Source organism: Chiroxiphia lanceolata, chromosome 4, assembly GCF_009829145.1.
Source record: "Chiroxiphia lanceolata isolate bChiLan1 chromosome 4, bChiLan1.pri, whole genome shotgun sequence".
Taxonomy (NCBI): Eukaryota; Metazoa; Chordata; class Aves; order Passeriformes; family Pipridae; genus Chiroxiphia; species Chiroxiphia lanceolata.
Window position 1 is genome coordinate 27,106,694 of NC_045640.1, and position 17,347 is coordinate 27,124,040.

At 38.4% G+C, this 17,347-nt stretch overlaps 1 protein-coding gene across 6 annotated transcripts in view; it reads left to right on the forward strand.

The window, feature by feature from the left end:
* The window catches only part of GABRB1 (gamma-aminobutyric acid type A receptor subunit beta1), a 115,849-nt gene extending 99,363 nt beyond the window's left edge, over nucleotides 1–16,486 (forward strand). For 2 of the 6 annotated variants that reach the window (XM_032685074.1, XM_032685075.1), the window contains 4 exons: nucleotides 7,295–7,432; nucleotides 7,540–7,692; nucleotides 8,580–8,830; nucleotides 15,789–16,486. In XM_032685074.1, coding sequence (XP_032540965.1) covers nucleotides 7,295–7,432; nucleotides 7,540–7,692; nucleotides 8,580–8,830; nucleotides 15,789–16,136 — 890 coding nt within the window. In that variant the 3' untranslated portion in view covers nucleotides 16,137–16,486. Of the gene's footprint in view, nucleotides 1–7,294; nucleotides 7,433–7,539; nucleotides 7,693–8,579; nucleotides 10,872–10,992; nucleotides 12,527–15,788 lie in introns of those variants that run through there. The other 4 variants (XR_004356559.1, XR_004356560.1, XM_032685076.1 and 1 more) reach the window with 4 other exon arrangements.
* Nucleotides 16,487–17,347: the final 861 nt, after the last annotated feature.

Here is a 17,347-nt window from a genome sequence, read left to right on the forward strand (position 1 = left end):
GTAAGTGTCCATTCAAAAAGAGAATAAGAAAGGGAGAAGTAGAAAGCTCAAAACATTCAGGAAAAAGGCATCTCAGAATGAAAGGAAGAGAAGATGACTTGGACTTCTGATACTTGCTCCTGGAAAAAAAAACAAACCCTCTCTTGCCAGTTCCAAGCTCTCAAGGACAGTCTGGTACCAACAGCAAATGAACAGGATGCAAGGCAAGGAGAATACTGGGGTTACCTCCTCATACATAGCTGCTGCCCTAATGACTATTGACTAGCCCTTAGACAGGAACACGACAGTGTGACTTCAGAACTTTGGTGGTTTCAACCCCACAAGAGAAGAGGATCCAGGCAAAGAAGTGAGACACGTGGAAGTAATTAAACAAAGAGATCCTCAGGATATGTAGTTACTAAAGTAACTGACATGCCATTTTAAAACTTCATGCTTCAGAGCCACTCTACATGAGTATCTAGTCTAGTCAGGAATGCATACTGCACATCTGCTTTGCTAAAAATTTTTAAAAGCAATATATCATTGTTGCAAATTTTTAGACATCAGGTCATCAAAATGTCTCAAGTCCAAAATTAAATCACCGGCACTGCTCACTAAACATTTGCATATAAGAGACTTCTGAGTTTTCAGTGACATTTTAGCCACTTTAGCCCAGTTACTAAGGGCAGGTTGCTTTTTATTGCACAAAATGTGTGGGCATGAACAAGACTTCCTAATCACAGTTTGATTTACAGAAATTATACAGAGATGTGTAGAGTCAGATGCCCTCAACATCAGGCTAAAAGTCATCACTCCACTGATGAAAGAAAAGTATTGTAAATATGAAAATAATGCAATGGACAAATCAGGCTGCAGTGGAACATGTGAGGCCCTTAACTGCTATACTGTCTCGGATCAAATGTCTATCTCACCTATCATCTTGTCTCTGAGAGTGGTCAGCAGTACATATCAATGAAGCTAGAACAGAATATAGGATATACATCCCAATATTTCCCCAGTAAACACCTCCAGTAAGTGTTCTGAACATTGCTATATTACATCAGAAATAGTATCACTGTATTTAATGACCTGGATAGATTTTTATTCTCTGACTGTTTGATAGCTTCTGAACAAGTTTAAACTTCTGACACTCATGTCAATGAGTGAACACAGTGAGTTCTGCAGTTTATCTATGTGCTATATTTCCCTTTATTTCTGTCAAACCAACCACTAGACATATGATTTGTTGCTTTCTTGTTGTGGAAGTCTGATGGATTGTAAATAATCACGTGCTCTTCAAGCTCATGTGCTAACTTAGGATCATATAGACTTTTATCATAACATTCCCTCAGCCACCTTGCCTCCAGGCTAAAGAATAATGACTCAGACAGTTCTTTCTTCCATGGAAGCAAGTCTGTTCTTCATCATTTCCATGACCCTTCTTTCTAGCCAACTTAGTGCTGCAATTTTGGGGAAAGAAACAAAACTGCATATAGTAATGAAGAAATATCACAACATGAATTGGAACTTATATGGAAATGCAGACAAAGAATTTTACATTTGTTTTCCTTTCCTAATAATTCCTTGGTTTGTTTTTTTTACTGAGAATTAAATGCTTACTAGTAAGTGACACAAAATAAAAACAGCAGCATGCCTTACAGGAGGTACTCTTGCACAAGAAAGACATACTAGGTAAAACATAGTAATGTGCATTTCTGATTGTTCATTGCATTATATTTATTTTAGGCTCAGTAGGTCCTTTGACATCACTGGCATAATCAAGTAGAAGGAGCCAAATTAACTGGTAAGGCATTTTCAGTACAAGTTTGACTACTTATCCAGAGTTCCTTCAATGTTTCCCTCCATTGAGTCTCTACTGAGACTACAGTGATTCAGAGAATCCTGTAGTCCTGCTGTGTTAGCCCTTATGGAGATACTAAGCAAAACCAAACAATTTCTCTCCCAAAGGACTTTGAAGCTTTTATCAAATCTCACTGGTAAATGAGATTTAAAAAGTTAAGGGGTAAAAAATGATAACAAGTAACAATAAACCAATATTAAAAGTACTTGCAAATTAGGGCAAGGTTCACTCTCTGAATAGATTATGATGTTGCAAGAGTAACTTTGTGCTGTAGTAACATTTATTTTGTGTTTCTAATGGATAGGAAGTGATGTCTCCAACTGGGATGGAACAGATTGCTCCATACATAAAATTTATTTTTATTTGAGAAACCTTCTTAAATAACTGACAATGTGGAGTACTCCAGCAGTCTAGCCAAGTTTTCATTTGGGTCAGTGTTGCTAAGGCTAAATTCTGACTTATATCTCCAGCTAAAATCTGCCATCTGCCTATAAAAAATATTTCTCAGTGAAAAAAAAGGTAACTAAAAGATGCAAACACACGCTCAAACACAGGTGGCAGGGAGTCTTTTCAAGCAATTCTTTCACCTTAATGTTAACTAGTTACAGTTACAAAACACATCTTCAGATCTGTGATGCTTCATTCACATGTCAGGTTTAAGTTGAAATAGTACAATACATTTACCACTGTATGGACCACCTCAGGGGTGTGTGGGAGAAATGCATTATCTTCCTGTTTGAATACAGTCATAGGAATAATAACAAGAAAAATATAAGACTACATTTAGCAACAAAGACTAAGTTGTTACAAAAGGCATGGTCCAGGAGGGATGGAAGAGGGTTGGGTTCCAGCTTCATGTCCTTACACAGGGCCAAAAGATTTGGGTCACACACAATTGATGCAGACTTTTGAAAAACCCTATTTAGACACAGATCCTAAGATGAAACCATGCTTCTGGGTGTTTCAGAGCTACCTACCCTGGAGAATAAGAAGGAAAAAGGGACATCTCTGTTGAATTGGTAAAGATAGTGGAACCATGACTTTAATTTGCTAAAGTAACACAGATCCTTATTTATCCCAGGGTATTTAAGATGGTAGGTGCTGCAGTGGAAAATAAAACAGCCTAGTGACATCCAATACACTGTTAACCTCGGCTATATCACGTCAGCAACATTTCCAAAATACTTTTTCTGTGAACAGCAAGATTTATGCATAATCTATTTCTTGCTGTGTGTGTATCTGGACACTTTTTAGATCTGTGGTACTTCTGACCAAGTGTTCTCACTTGAAGTGTTAGCTGCTGCTCTAGAAGTTAAAAAAAAAAAAAAAAAGTATTGGCACATCAAGGGCTGTATTTTCATTTCTGGACAATATTTTCTAGTAAGCAGAAGTTTCATATCTTGAGCTGGGCCATGAAATATGGTTTTAAAGATGGAAAACAATCTCACACACAAAGGCTTAAATAGATCAAATATTTTTCATGGGACATTTATTAATTAAAAAAAAATAAATTTATTGGTCATTTATTATTTAGGTCAACAAAATCAGACGCAAAATTCCTGGGAAAACTGTTTGATGAAGTGAGCTAGACTGCCAGGGATGTCGGCCCAGAAATCAGGCCATGTTTGCTCTAGAAATACTCAAATTGCTGCACACCCTCCGCGCCCGGACCGGCGGGTTCCGCAGGAGCCGCGCAGCGACACCGCCCGGCCGCGGAGCGCGGGCGCCCCCGCGAGTCCGCCGGGAGCGGTACCCGACCGGCTCGATGCTCTTCGTCAGCACCGTGCTCTCACACACGGGGGGAAATAGTACTGGACTTCTGTAGTTAGAGTTACAACTGCTCTTTGACAGCTGTTGTGAACATAATTGAAATATTTCGGGTCGCGATATCTGACTCTTGTGGAATTTGTGTTCGCATATCCTTGTCCAGTTGAGAGTGCTGCTCTCTCTGTCACAAAAGCAGAGGCATCTCATTAAATTGGTGACATGGATACATGCACAGAGGGAAAAGGATTACATGGAAAAAGAGCTGCTGAGGGAGTACCTGGGCAGTACAGATAAGTTCAGTGAACAAATCAGCATTTACACTGGCCACTGTACAGGTAAAACACACTTTTCCTATCATTGAAATAGCTTTTCTTCCATTGTAAATGCCAAGGCATTTGCTGCCCAAAATGAGGGTTTATCATTACCTGCTAGCCAGAAGTCAGTGCTGCTCCACACTTGAAGGTTTCTTAATTTATGTCACTACAGCTCCTCTCTTAAAGGCACTGTCCACTTCAAAAGGAAGGAGTGATCTGTCCTCTGCTAACTCTATTCAGAGCTGAGATCAATTCCTGTCTTTAAACTGCAGCCAACTGTCTTCCTCTCAAGTTTGCTAGTTTGGAAAGAAAATAGCCATGTCAACGCCTATAGAACATGAGGGCCTCCAAGCCCTGCAGCTGTGAGTCACCATCAGCCAGGAATGCAATGCCTCTCATACACCTATACAGTGTGTAAAACACATAATGAAGGGCATCACACAGCAACAATCCTATCATGTCAGGGAATGGACTGCCCAGGGAGAGTTTACACCTTCTTAGTGTCTAGCAGAGTTATTACAATGACTGCCAAGGAAATAATGAATGTACTGAGGTTCGCTCTACATAAAACCACAGGAAGATGTTCCTGCTCAATTACTCTTCTAAAAAGGTACCTAACAAATGTGAATGCTCCTGATTGAAAAACATCACTATCTCTTTTTCATAATTTCCTTCAGCTTTAAATGCACAAATTCAAGGAAGAAATCAGTATATTTAGAAACAGCAGTAGCTTACACTAGATCCATTGTTTGATGTATTTAGAAGTCTCTTTGAAGTTTGTAAAGGTTAAAAACATGGCCTGCCATGGCCAAGCAGTGATGGTTTGTCACCAGCTGGTATCTTCCATGGTTCTTGCTTTTGGTCAACTGACTTTATAACCTATTAGTTTTACTTTTCATTTAGTAGCCAAAGTCATAGAAATCTTTCCAAGACTAGTGAAAAGCACATTTGTCTACATTACAGAACTTACGTAATTCCTTTTTGTTAAGATCCAGCATCACCACACAGTGTACCAATAACATGGTGCAATCCTTTTGTAGGAGGTTGTGCTTGTTTTCTTTTTAAAATCTGACCTGTGATATCCCAGGTGTTTATTTGGTACCATTGTGGGTTTTAACAACTATATCTACAATAATTCACCTTTGGGGAAGGGAATTTTAGCTGCAATGAGGTGCCCAAACTATTCCCTCTTTCATCAAAAAGTCAGAGGAACTGCAGAGGATGGCAGAGGCTCCCTGTAGAGGCTGCATATAAAGTCAGGAGTTGCTGAGGATTGGAGACAGCTCCCCTCTCTGCCCTGGGTCCCAGCACTAAGTGGCACGATGGGAGCAGATTTGAAGGGTAGGGTGTGAAATGGGCCTTAGGTGATGATGGCACAGAACAGAAGGATCAGGGTCATCATTTTCTTCCAAACCCTGAGGTAGAATTCAGGATTCTCACACTTAAATCTTCACCTGTGACCTTACAGCAAGTACCTGTGCAACATCTAAGTAGTGATGTCAATTTTGTTCTTTATTCTGTGCCCTAAAGACAAAGGATGAGTATTACCTCGTGTAGAGGATATCTGTGTAGTACCAAGCCTACGCATACCTTTTCAGTATGAGATGACAGTTCCAATTTCCTCTGTTTGGCACCATCTTTTCTGAAAAGGGAAATCATTCCAGAGAATTATTTTTATAATACAGACTTGCAAGAAAATGAAGTTAACATTTCCTTGCCAATCTCAGTCTTGGCCTTTTAAACAGTTTTAGCAGTCTTCATTCCCTCTTTCAATTATTTTGCATTACACCCTACATTTGGTTCATGTTGGTTCTGTGGTTTGTGTACAAAGCCTTTAAAGCAGCTACTGAAGTCCCATTAGTAAGGAGCTACTTTGACCTTTTGCAGTGAAAAGGAATGGAAACCAGCCATACAGAGCTCTATGTCACAGCATTGAGATGGTTCATTTAAAAAAAAATTAGCCTAAGTAATGAAAAGCACCATTTTAAGCTAACAGCAGTGATCCATATTACATAGATTAGCATGGGTTTTGGAGCAATTCCTATAGTTAGAAAACCATGGTTCTGAACAGTTCACAAATAAAATATGTGAACATTTAACCTTGTTCAGCCCATCACTGTGTGTTTGCATCAAAAGATAGCTGTTCAATAACTGCAGGCTTTCCAAGCAGTCTCTGGAGCCTGCCAGCAAGTTCTGAGAGCTTCTCTGATTGTCACCCTGGAAACCATGAACCTGTTCTGTATGTGGCCAGCCTTCCAGAGACGAGGCTATTACCAAGCACCATCATAGGGAAAGATATCTCAAGACTAATTTCCCTAGCTAGATATTGTATTACTGGTGTATATGAAAGGATAAGTTCCTACTTTTGTAGAGGCTTCTGATGCTATGGTTGGTTCAGCTGGCAAAACTACTGTCAAGTTTTCTAAAGCTTTGAGTTCAAACACATCTTTTCATTTGATCTCTGTTATATGATTAAACCTGATTAAATCTAACACTTGAAGGAAAAGTTTAAAAATAGATGAGAAGTAGTTCTCTCCTTTGGTAGATACAGGGAGAAATTAGAAAAATGCAATGAAGTGGAACCTGTTTAAATATTAGTTCAAAAATGTTGTCAATTTCAGATTTTTTTGAAATTCACTCACTTTTTAGTTCAATCAAACTATTTCTGAAAATTATAACAATAATGTTAACATTCCCAGTGGTAGAATGGCAAATTAATTTTTAATTAAATTAGAAATAATCAACATCACTGCTAAAAGGAAACAGAAGAAAGGTGCTAGTTTTGAAGTAAAAAGGCAATAGTTCTGTGATAACAGAAGATCAAAGTTGGTATGGTCTAATTAAAATATAAAATGCTTCATGAATATCAAAGGGTTACCTTCAGCTCTGACAGACACTGTCAGGTAATATTACAGGCACCTTAATTCTTCTAGAATCATCTTTGCCTCCACTGGCTCCCAACTCTGTATTTTGTCACAGCCTGCACAGGAAATCAAATGAAAAGCTGGGAACTGAAGCGGGTTTTACTGTCAGAGCTCCTCCAAAAAGAGTTTAAAAGTTTTGTTGATGTTGTATCAGTCTATTGGCAAACTGAGCAACTCAAGCCTGAATGGAAAATTGTTGCATTTTCATTAGCTAAAAAATTATCTTTAATCTGAAATTCTTTCCTGGTTTTCTGTCTTCTCCCCTTTTACACCTAGATGCTTCCCCAGGGTATGTAGGAGGCTACAAGGCTTCTGTATAACAGGAATGTCACACAACAGAAGGTTGAATTTTTGGTTAAAGACAGTTCCTTCCACTTGAACCTCAACTATTTAAGCAAAATAGTAAAACAAAAAGAAAAGTCAATAACCAAATTTTGCCTCTGTTTCAGATGGATACACTACTGATGATATTGAATTTTACTGGAATGGAGGAGAGTCGGCAGTAACAGGAGTTAATAACATTGAGCTCCCGCAATTTTCTATCGTTGATTACAAGATGGTATCAAAGAGAGTGGAATTTACAACAGGTAAGCTCTGGTTAGTTAAAAAAAACCTCTCCTCTCTTCCCCAACCCAGAAATATCAGTGTCTAACTTTTGTTAGGCATTACTCATTATATGATTTCTTTCTTTCAGGAGCATATCCTCGATTATCACTTAGCTTCCGGCTTAAAAGAAATATTGGATACTTCATTTTGCAAACTTATATGCCTTCCACACTAATCACAATTCTTTCATGGGTATCTTTTTGGATCAATTATGATGCCTCTGCAGCCAGAGTTGCTCTAGGTAACTTCTTCTCAAAATAACTGAACTGCATAGATGCTTGTTGCCTTTGAATACAGTGGCACCAATTCCATATTGCTGATTGCAGCATCATTAATTGTGATCTTACATATACAGCGTAGGACCTTTGTTGTCAGGAAGCTAGGCAGGTACCACCTTGTCTATATCTGAAGCTCTTGCTCTGCAGTTAAGTTGGGATCCTGACTGATTTCCAGTTGTCATAATGGTCTCTGGATCAGAACAAAAGTGTCTTGCTTCCAAACTGAAGCGCAAAAGTCTAATTTAGGTATTTAAGGATATCTACACTGTGCTGCATGAACAATCCATGTAGATGTTAAAAAGTGTCCTCTCAGGCCAGATGCATGATTGAAATGTATACAGAAGATCCTACTGACATCAGTGGAAATATACCAGCTTCCTTTTCTCCTTTCAATGCTCTGTTTTCAGTCAAAAGCTAGATACTTATTGCAGATCTCCAGATCAATGCAAGTCACACTCTGGGATCAAGCAAGGCTACTGATGTAAATAAAGTGAGAAGCATTTCCTCACATAGAAAAAACATCAATCAACTCTTTGCTATCCAGATCAGCTAACACCATGTTCCCTAGCCAAGCTATTGTAAAAATTAAGGCAAGTTGTATCAAGACAGCCTGGGCTTTTGAAAGTTATTTCATTCACCCTCCATTGCATGGAAGGCCAAGGAAGGTGCTATCAGCGGACCTGCAAGGATATCTTCCTTTTCAGTCCTGCAAAATGCATTCCCTTGGCTGTTAAGAATCTGATCACATAATTAAGCCATCTGTATGAGAATATAATGCTGCCATTATGCCTTTCACACTCAAATCTCCTTCCTTGTCTTGTTAGTCAATGTCTTTTTCTTCTTTTTGCAGGAATCACAACTGTGCTGACCATGACCACCATCAGCACCCACCTCAGGGAGACCTTGCCAAAGATTCCCTATGTCAAGGCAATAGATATTTACCTGATGGGATGCTTTGTGTTTGTGTTCCTGGCCTTGCTGGAATATGCCTTTGTAAACTACATATTCTTTGGGAAAGGACCTCAACATCAAAAAAAGACAGCAGGCAGGGCAGGACGTGCTCCAGGCGAGAAGAGCAGACTGGAAACAAATAGAGTCCAGGTAAAACATTCAAGCTAACTTCTCAGTCATTATTTCTACTGTGACAATGTTGATGTATATGATGATAGAGATAAATGCAGATGAAACACATGTGCAAAAGTATTTAAGATTGCCTAAAGAAAAATTGTATTTTAAGAGAATACAGCAATGTATGGTCTGTTCCATCTTCAATTTGAAACATAGTAAGAAACCACATAAAATGCAAATGAGTATTCAGGATACACATTTCTTTGCAGCAGAGAAGGAATACAAGGGTACAAGGAAGTTAAATATTTACTACTTCAGCTGTATATTTCTTTGATATAGAGGGTGGTACAGAAGAAATGTTTATAATAAAGTTCCTCTTTACACACAGAAACTTCATCAAAAATAAAAAGCAAAGACAGACTCTGTTGCTTCAGTGAGCCCTGAATGAAGCCCACATGACAGAGCTTCCAGGAACACAAGGATGCCGCTGCTAGGTTACAACAGCTTTCACATGTCAGGATTTTTCTTTCAGCTAAATTCAAGCAGACCTCAACTACCCTCTCTTAAAAAAAATAAGCCAGAAAAGATCTAGGAAGTAATACTATGGACTTTTTTTTTTTACAGGGACAAGTTTAATTTTGCAATACATCACTGAGCACTTGCAAACTGCTACAAACCTATTTCAACTTTTCCCAGTTTTTCAGAAATAAACCCTTCAAAGCCTCAGGTGTATTTGGCCCAGTCTGACTCAGAGGAAAATACATATCCTAATGAGCCAAAAATCTTCCTTTCTCTGCTTTTCTTACAATATATTATATCCAAGTACTAATGAGATCTTACCCAGGCTGTCCTATAAACTTCTGTACTGTTGTGGCCTGAGGTGATAACATTCGGTCAAAACTTTATTCGAGCCCTCTGTTCAGCTGGAAGAATGAGACCAACACATAAAACTCTAACAGGTAAGACCATGTCTTGACGGATGGTTGCAATTTCACATACATATCAGGAAGTGTGTTTCAGAAAATCTGTGATATCTTATTTAGTTCTAAATTTGTGTGTCTGGTGTCCCAGCAGCCACACCACTACAGCTAAGCATCATTAACAAAGCTGTCATATTCTCAGCCTCAGTGAACTCATGAGCCCATTAAAAGTCCTTACTCGCATTTGCCTCCTGTCCCCTTGTGTAGGAGATGCTTTATTACAATGGGGGCACAATATCAGTTCAGGCAATCATCAGTCTCCAAGGTCCCACAAAGCACTGTCTTCCACAGAGCAGAGGAGATAAGCCACCCTGTTATGGATTGTTGCACACAGACACTGTCTATGCATTTCTATGGCAAATAAGGAAGGGAAAAAAACCCAACAAAACTCACAAACTGACCAGCCACCTCAACAGCTCCTGAGATAACCCAGCCTAGGTGAGAAGCAGCACAGCAAGGATTCAGGATGAAGAGGGAATCAATGCTTCTTCAGAGGTCAGCCTTGTCCCCATGGGCCCCAGTGCACTGAACTGAGTAAAGGATGAGAAAGTGTAAAGGATAAGAGTGACGGTAAGTTCTTTTTCCTACATATTTGGAGAGTTTGTTTAACTAACAAAAGGCCCTAACTCATAACTAAAAGCTTTTGTCTAAATGTTACATGGCAACGATTTAACTGAGGCTGGTACTCAGAATGGAACGGAATCAAAAGTTTTCAGAGCACCACATGCATACACCAGCATTTTTCTGACAGAAAAAGAAGGCATACATGCTTTGTACCAGGGTTTGTAAGTGCTTACACTTGAGACAGCAATTCCATTTTGAGGCTGAAAGTGCTTTAAGTGAACAGACTGCTTTCTGCCTGTACAGTGCAGGTTTGTTAACATTCATTTTACTCAGCATGGAAATGCTGATGTCCAACAGTTGTATTTCTGTCCTTGGCAGGAAGAATGTACATGGCTGAAGAAGTGGGACACAGTAAGGTTATGTGAAAACAGCTTTGAGCTCCTCTCCATTATGTTTTGAGATTTTTCACTGGTATTATGATGTCTGTACCAGAGCAGGCGAAAGTTTTTTTGGAGCATAAAAGTACAGTTGTAAGTATATATAGCTATAGGATAATTTTTTTCCCTTCTGCTCATGACCCACATCATTTATCCATACAGGGACCTCTAACCAATAGATTATATGTAACAGTGCTTCATCTCTTTGTGCCAGGTGAAGATATTAATCATTCCCATCTGACATGCAACTCCCATGAGTAAAAGAGTTCAAATTCCTTCACCAGATAACAAAAGCATTAGATGTGTGAGCAACACTCAACAAACTGACCACGATATTAACAATATAGAGAAGACCAGATGAACAATGAAACTGAACTGCTGTTTCCTATGTGGCTGTTCCTTTCTCTACAGACTGAAGAAGGTGGAAATAGTGTCTTTCCAGTTTCACAATTTATGCCATTTTAATTTCTAATATGCAAAAAATATTAATTTGTAGTAAATAATATTTCTGTTTTTCTGAATAAAGCATAAAGACTGTTTATATGTCCTTGCTCATTTGTTGAAGCTAGATGTCATTGAGGAGACCACTGTAATTATGGATAAATAGTACAAAAGCACCCTGCAAGAAAATATTTTGATAGTCCATGCATACAACTGCTTCTGTTTTCCCAGATAATGATAGTGTGAATGTTACAGAGAAGATTTCTCTTAAATATGAGAAAAAGGTAGAATGAAATCATACTGTGAGTGGGGAAGGGGCTGAGCCATCATAAGGTTCATAAATGACAACACAAGGCAAGTGATAGATGGTCCCTCGCTCCTCGAGTCTGCACAGCATCACACCTTCCTTTCAAACCTTCTGTGAACCACAAAGCACCCAGAATAGAAAGCCAAAGGCCAGCCACAGGTTCTGAAGAAAACATGATTCTCCAATAGAGTGGCTACTGGAAGGAGAAAAAAAAGGGGAATAAATAACCACACAACTAGCTCAAACATCAAGTAAATCCCCACCTGAGTAAGTATAGCCCTGCTGAGTGTAACCTGTTTCTTTGCAGATCAGATTGTGATAACACTACTGCATTTGTTCCAACAAGACAGCTTGTATGAGTAACACGGCCCTGAATCTTTCATCTTAAGAGGAAGATGGGTTTGTATTGAGATAAAACAGAAGTTCTTACCTTTTATCTCCCAACAGTTAAGGTAAAAAAAAATAGGTAGGTAAAAACTCATTCCAGATAGCCTTTAACATTTGAGACCCATTCTTTTTCAAGGAATGCCAATATGCTATTCTTCCCCTAGAGCTGACTGATTATTTTTTATGTGGTCAACACAGGACTGTTGTTTTGGGTGGTTTTCTTTTTATTACTTTACTGTTTTACACTTAAAATATAATTTGATGGCCCTAAGCAGAAAACTCATTTTCTAAGTAAACATACAAGCAAAATTATTACTTTTTTTTTTATGATGTTTCCTCAGCACACATCATACACTTAAGAAAATTCATATATATGTACCTGTGCTGATTTAGGCTTTAGGTAGTTCCACTGCAGAAGGAAAATTAAAAATTTATATCCTCAGTTTAGATACACTCTCAATACAGATACAAATGTTCTTACAAGAAGCATCACCATATACATTCACCTGAAGAATACATAAACTTCGATAATTACACCAGATGACTAACACAGCATCAGCTTTAGATCCTTTGACATGTTCCTCACATATTTGTCATTATATGTTCAAAAGACAAAAAAAAATCAGTTCTTTGGCTTTCTACAACTTTAGGTAAGATTTATGCATTGTACAAACCAAAGTGTTCATGCAAACACACATTTAGGCTCAGAACATCTGTTAAGCAAGAAATCTTGTTTTCATCTGAGCCATGGTCAGTTTATGTAACAAAATTTAGGGCATTCCAGTTAAAGAGCAACACGGTGGTATTTGGAAGAATAAATGTATCATATCTGAGCAAGGAAAAAGTACTCTAGGCTTGATATGGCTCATCCTTCCTCCATAAGCAGGGGACTGAGGTACTCTACTCCTAAGCAAGCAGCCAGACAGCTACTGGGTCAGAAAACTCAGTGGACAGAGCCTTGTCTCTTCCATGCCAATTTTTTGTCATGCCATCTGATGCAAATATGTCAAAGACTGTACAACTGCAGTACCTACCTGATGTGGGGAAAGAGCCTCATCAGTGAGGCATGGGTTGGAATGAGTTAAAGGCTGCTCTCTGGTTCTGATGCACAGGCTTCCTCCTGTGCCAAGAGAAAGGCCTCGGTAACCTTGTATTAAGTAAGGCAGAAAAGATTTTAAGACAGAAAATTTACAGCATTTACTGTGCATATATTTGCTGTTAATTCATTCCAAAAATAAAAATAGACAAAACTAATAACAAGACTCTTTTGTGGATCCCTTAAGAAGTTGTACATTTTCCAGATTCCTGCAGGAATTTGTAGAATTACTAAGCTTCAGTAACAAAATCTCAGCTGTACAAGTTTAAGAATATTTTGAAGTGAACTTCAAGATATACTGAAAGGGTTTTTAATTATGTGGGAAACTGTTTCCCACAAGCTTCACATTACACAGAGAATTTGACCAGGTACATAAGAAGAGACTTTATACTTCCCTGAGCTAATTTAGTCAAGATCAGTGTAAGGCCTTTTCCTGTGAATTGCTAAGACTTCAATTCAAAGACCGAATTGTTTCATGATATATACAAATCGCCTCACCTAAAATGGTTTAAATGAAACTTATTCTAAAAATAACAGGTTCATTCAGAACACTTAGAGTAGGAATTCATGCGCTGCTTGCCTCATAATAAACTGTCAGGGCATATTAGTTTAAGAAACATCCCTGTGAATCACTTCAGATTGTAGGCTGTTAAGAGATGTCTTGTCAAAAGAAAAGTCATAATAACTGCTTAATGATGCTTGCATTACTGTTACTACTATTATAAGACTAAAGTCAATTAGCTTACACATTAGCTTATGTAATCAAAGACAGTTCAAAGAGCTATTTCATAAAACTGGGACGAAAAGGTTGACTATCAAAACTTCTGAGTATTAAAAAAAAAAAATATCTCTTTCTACACAGAGACAACTCTGAGATCATTATTTTTTCCACTGAAAAAAAAATGTCAGATCTTTGGAGTAATGAATAGTCCCGTGGTTATGGCAGTCCTCTGGAAAGTAGGAAACCCTAGTTTAAATCTTCCTTCTGCTTAAATTTGAAGGCTTGACCTAAAAAGTATAAACTGGGTAGTCTATATCTCAAGTAAATATTTGAAAACAGCATGCTCATTTGTGACAAGCTGGCCTCTCTAACCCAGAATATATGAGTTTTTCCCACCAAAACAGTGGTGGTAACTGGGGTGTTCCCACTGAATGCTCTTTTCAGCACATACAGAATCAGTTGCTAAACCAGACAAGTGCATTTTCTGTCTGGGCTGACTTATATTCCATTTAGAGGACGTTTTTACCCCACAGATCTCTTGTGTGGCTTTTGTACAAAAAACCCTTTCACTGCTTTGTTTTCAGTTAGCAGGTGCTTAATCTGGCACAGTGCAAAGACGTCAGCAGTAACTACATGAAGATTTCTCCTGGCAATGGGAAGGAACATCTCCCACACTGCCAGGTGGAACCAAGGCTTTCTCTGGTTCCCAGCTATCCTCTGTGGCAACCCCAGAGACTGGGTTTCCCTGTGTGTTTTTCTCTGAGATTTTTCTTGAATATACTTCAAATCTGCTGTAGATTATTGTATCACTTCCTAGCTCTGCTATGTCTTACTAAAAATGTAAAGATCAGAGTGCAAACAAAGCATTGCATGTCACTGGTGCTTCATAACACCAGATGTTGTCTATAATTACTATTTTATTCCTTGATATAAAGGCATTCACAGACATGGTCTAGACTGTAATATATTTGGGATAGGTCAAACACCACAGCCTACCAAAACCAATTTTAGTATTCAAGCCTCGAGGTGAAGTCTTTGAAGTTTCATTTAAGAGGCCTGTGTTCTGATGTGTATTTCCCTCATACAAGCTATAGTGGATGTTTAAATATCTGTGAATTTGAAACATCCAGGAAGTCTTTATGAAGAAGTCAGAAGCCTTCATCCTGGGAACACCAAAAATTTTCAAAAGAGGTTTTACCACAAACAGGTAGAAAACTAAAGATTTGTGAAAAGGTAAACACTTTGTAGCAATGCTGCCATTCATGGTTAATTATATTTATACATAAGAAAGACAATACCACAAAAATATTTTATATATATATATATAAAATATTGTGCCAGATGTACATAGTAGTTGCAGTTTCCAGTTCTTTGCATAGGTACTTAAAACAGTGCTCTGACTAAATAACAGCACAAATAAAGTGAAACATATTTGAAACAACTGCTTCTGGTACTAACACATAAAAATGCAACTGAATGTAGGGTTTCATTGAGTAAAATGGATTATAACAAGGCACATGAACAAGTTAATGATATGCTATGATTTCCAAAATCAATTTTCATCATGAACATTTTACATAACTGTACCTTCGTGCTCTTCATATCATAAACCCATTGTTACAGAACTCTTTAAAACTAACCTTCAGCAATAAATCTGTATAAAATCATTTAAACAGTAACATTTTCTTTTCACCTTGTGTACATGAAACCTTCAAGTGTCCAGTCACCAGACATTACAAATCAGAATTTCATAAAGACCGTGACCCAAGTTAAAGATAAAATTAGAAAAGTCTTATTTCACAGAGGATGAGATAACTAATCGAATTACAAGGTCCCCGATCAAGAAGCCAGGTCAGGATGGAAGGTACTTAGATGTTTATTAGCTAATTTCACACTAGTCAGGAAAGCGCATTCAGTATCTTTTCACTTTTGTGAATGCTGTACCAGACACGACTGTCACTGCAGGAGTGTTTCAGTAGTAGAGCCAAAAGGTCCATCTGGGAAACACCTTGGGCTGGCTGAGGAACTTGTCTAATCCACATTCCTTCCTTGACACAGGTTGATCCCCATGGAAACATGCTTCTTAGACCACTTGAAACACGAAATGACGTCAGCAGCTCAGATGTGTTCACGAGCCTCCATGACCCTCGAGCCACCACGTACACGTATGACAGTGCCAACCTGCAGTACAGAAGAGCCACTTCCAGCAAAGACCTCTACAACAGGAGTGCTCTGGATAGGCACAGGCTTCATAAAAAAGGACACTTACGAAGAAGGGCATCCCAGATCAAAGTCAAAATCCCTGATTTGACTGATGTTAACTTGATAGACAAGTGGTCCAGAATGGTCTTTCCCATAACATTTATTCTTTTCAATGTTATTTACTGGCTGTATTATGTCCACTAATTTATGCAATAATGTTACCACAGACTGACTTAATTAGACTTGCTGCTTTTCCTTCTCAATTTTAACTCTGAAGAACTTCAGTAGCTATAATGTTACATGTTCGATGTAAGATACCCACCCATGGAACACTTCTAGACTTAAGCTTTCAAAGAAAACTCCCAACCCAACTCAAATCCAGCCTCATAGCATTCAGATCAGAATACTACAGATCTGCTCTTAAAAAGTATCTTCAGTAAAAGTGCTATACCTTGATTTTTACAAAGTTTATGCATCACAAATGACCTTTCTGTAGCCACTTAAATTTTTTTTTAAGTGTAATAAAAATTAGTCCCACTGTATTTCTTATCACATACTGGCAGCCCACAGCAGCATGCTTCCAAACAACACAGTAAAACAACTCAAAGCAGTATCTATGTCATTATCTTTCAGCATTTAGTGTGTAGAGAAATTTGAAGAAATAACAGTTTGAATGATTATAATTGTTACACCACACATCATTTCAAATAGTTATACTGGGAAGGATTTTCATAATGTGTGTGAGAAGTATCACTCAAGGAGAAGTCAAATCACATTTTCAGAGAAGTCGGGATCTTGAAAAGAAATAAAGGGTAGTAGAGAGAAATTCCACTGAATTTCCAAGTAAGGAATCAGCTGATTTGATCTAACTGGACACAAAGTAATAAAGTTGAAATTTATGAGAACAATTGTGCCACATGCAATTTTGTATTAAAAAGTAGAAAATAAGCACATGTTCATTCCTGGAAGCAATACTGAGACATACCCCAGGTCAAGACTTTTCTGGACTCTCAGGTCTCCTGTGGCTGGTAATTGCAACATTCTCCCAAAAGTTACACACAAAATCACACAGAATATTCTGAGTTGGAAGGGGCCCATAAGGATCATTGAGTCCAACTCTTAAGTGAATGGACCCTATGGGGATCAAACCCATGACCTTGGTGTTATTAGCACCATGCTCTAAGGGGAAATCAAGCCCAAAACTAAGTTGGCAGATGCCTAGGAACAGATCTGAGGAGATTTCTGCATATAGTTTCCTACAGATTTCCTTACTCCACTGAGGATCAGGAGATGTGTCTGAGTCTTACGGCACACCAGTGATGTTGGGTGCACTCCTTTTGAGGAGCTGCCTCTCTGCACTTGGCTGCTTTTTGCTTAGCACAGCCAATTCCAGCAAAGGAGCCACAGGTAAAGTT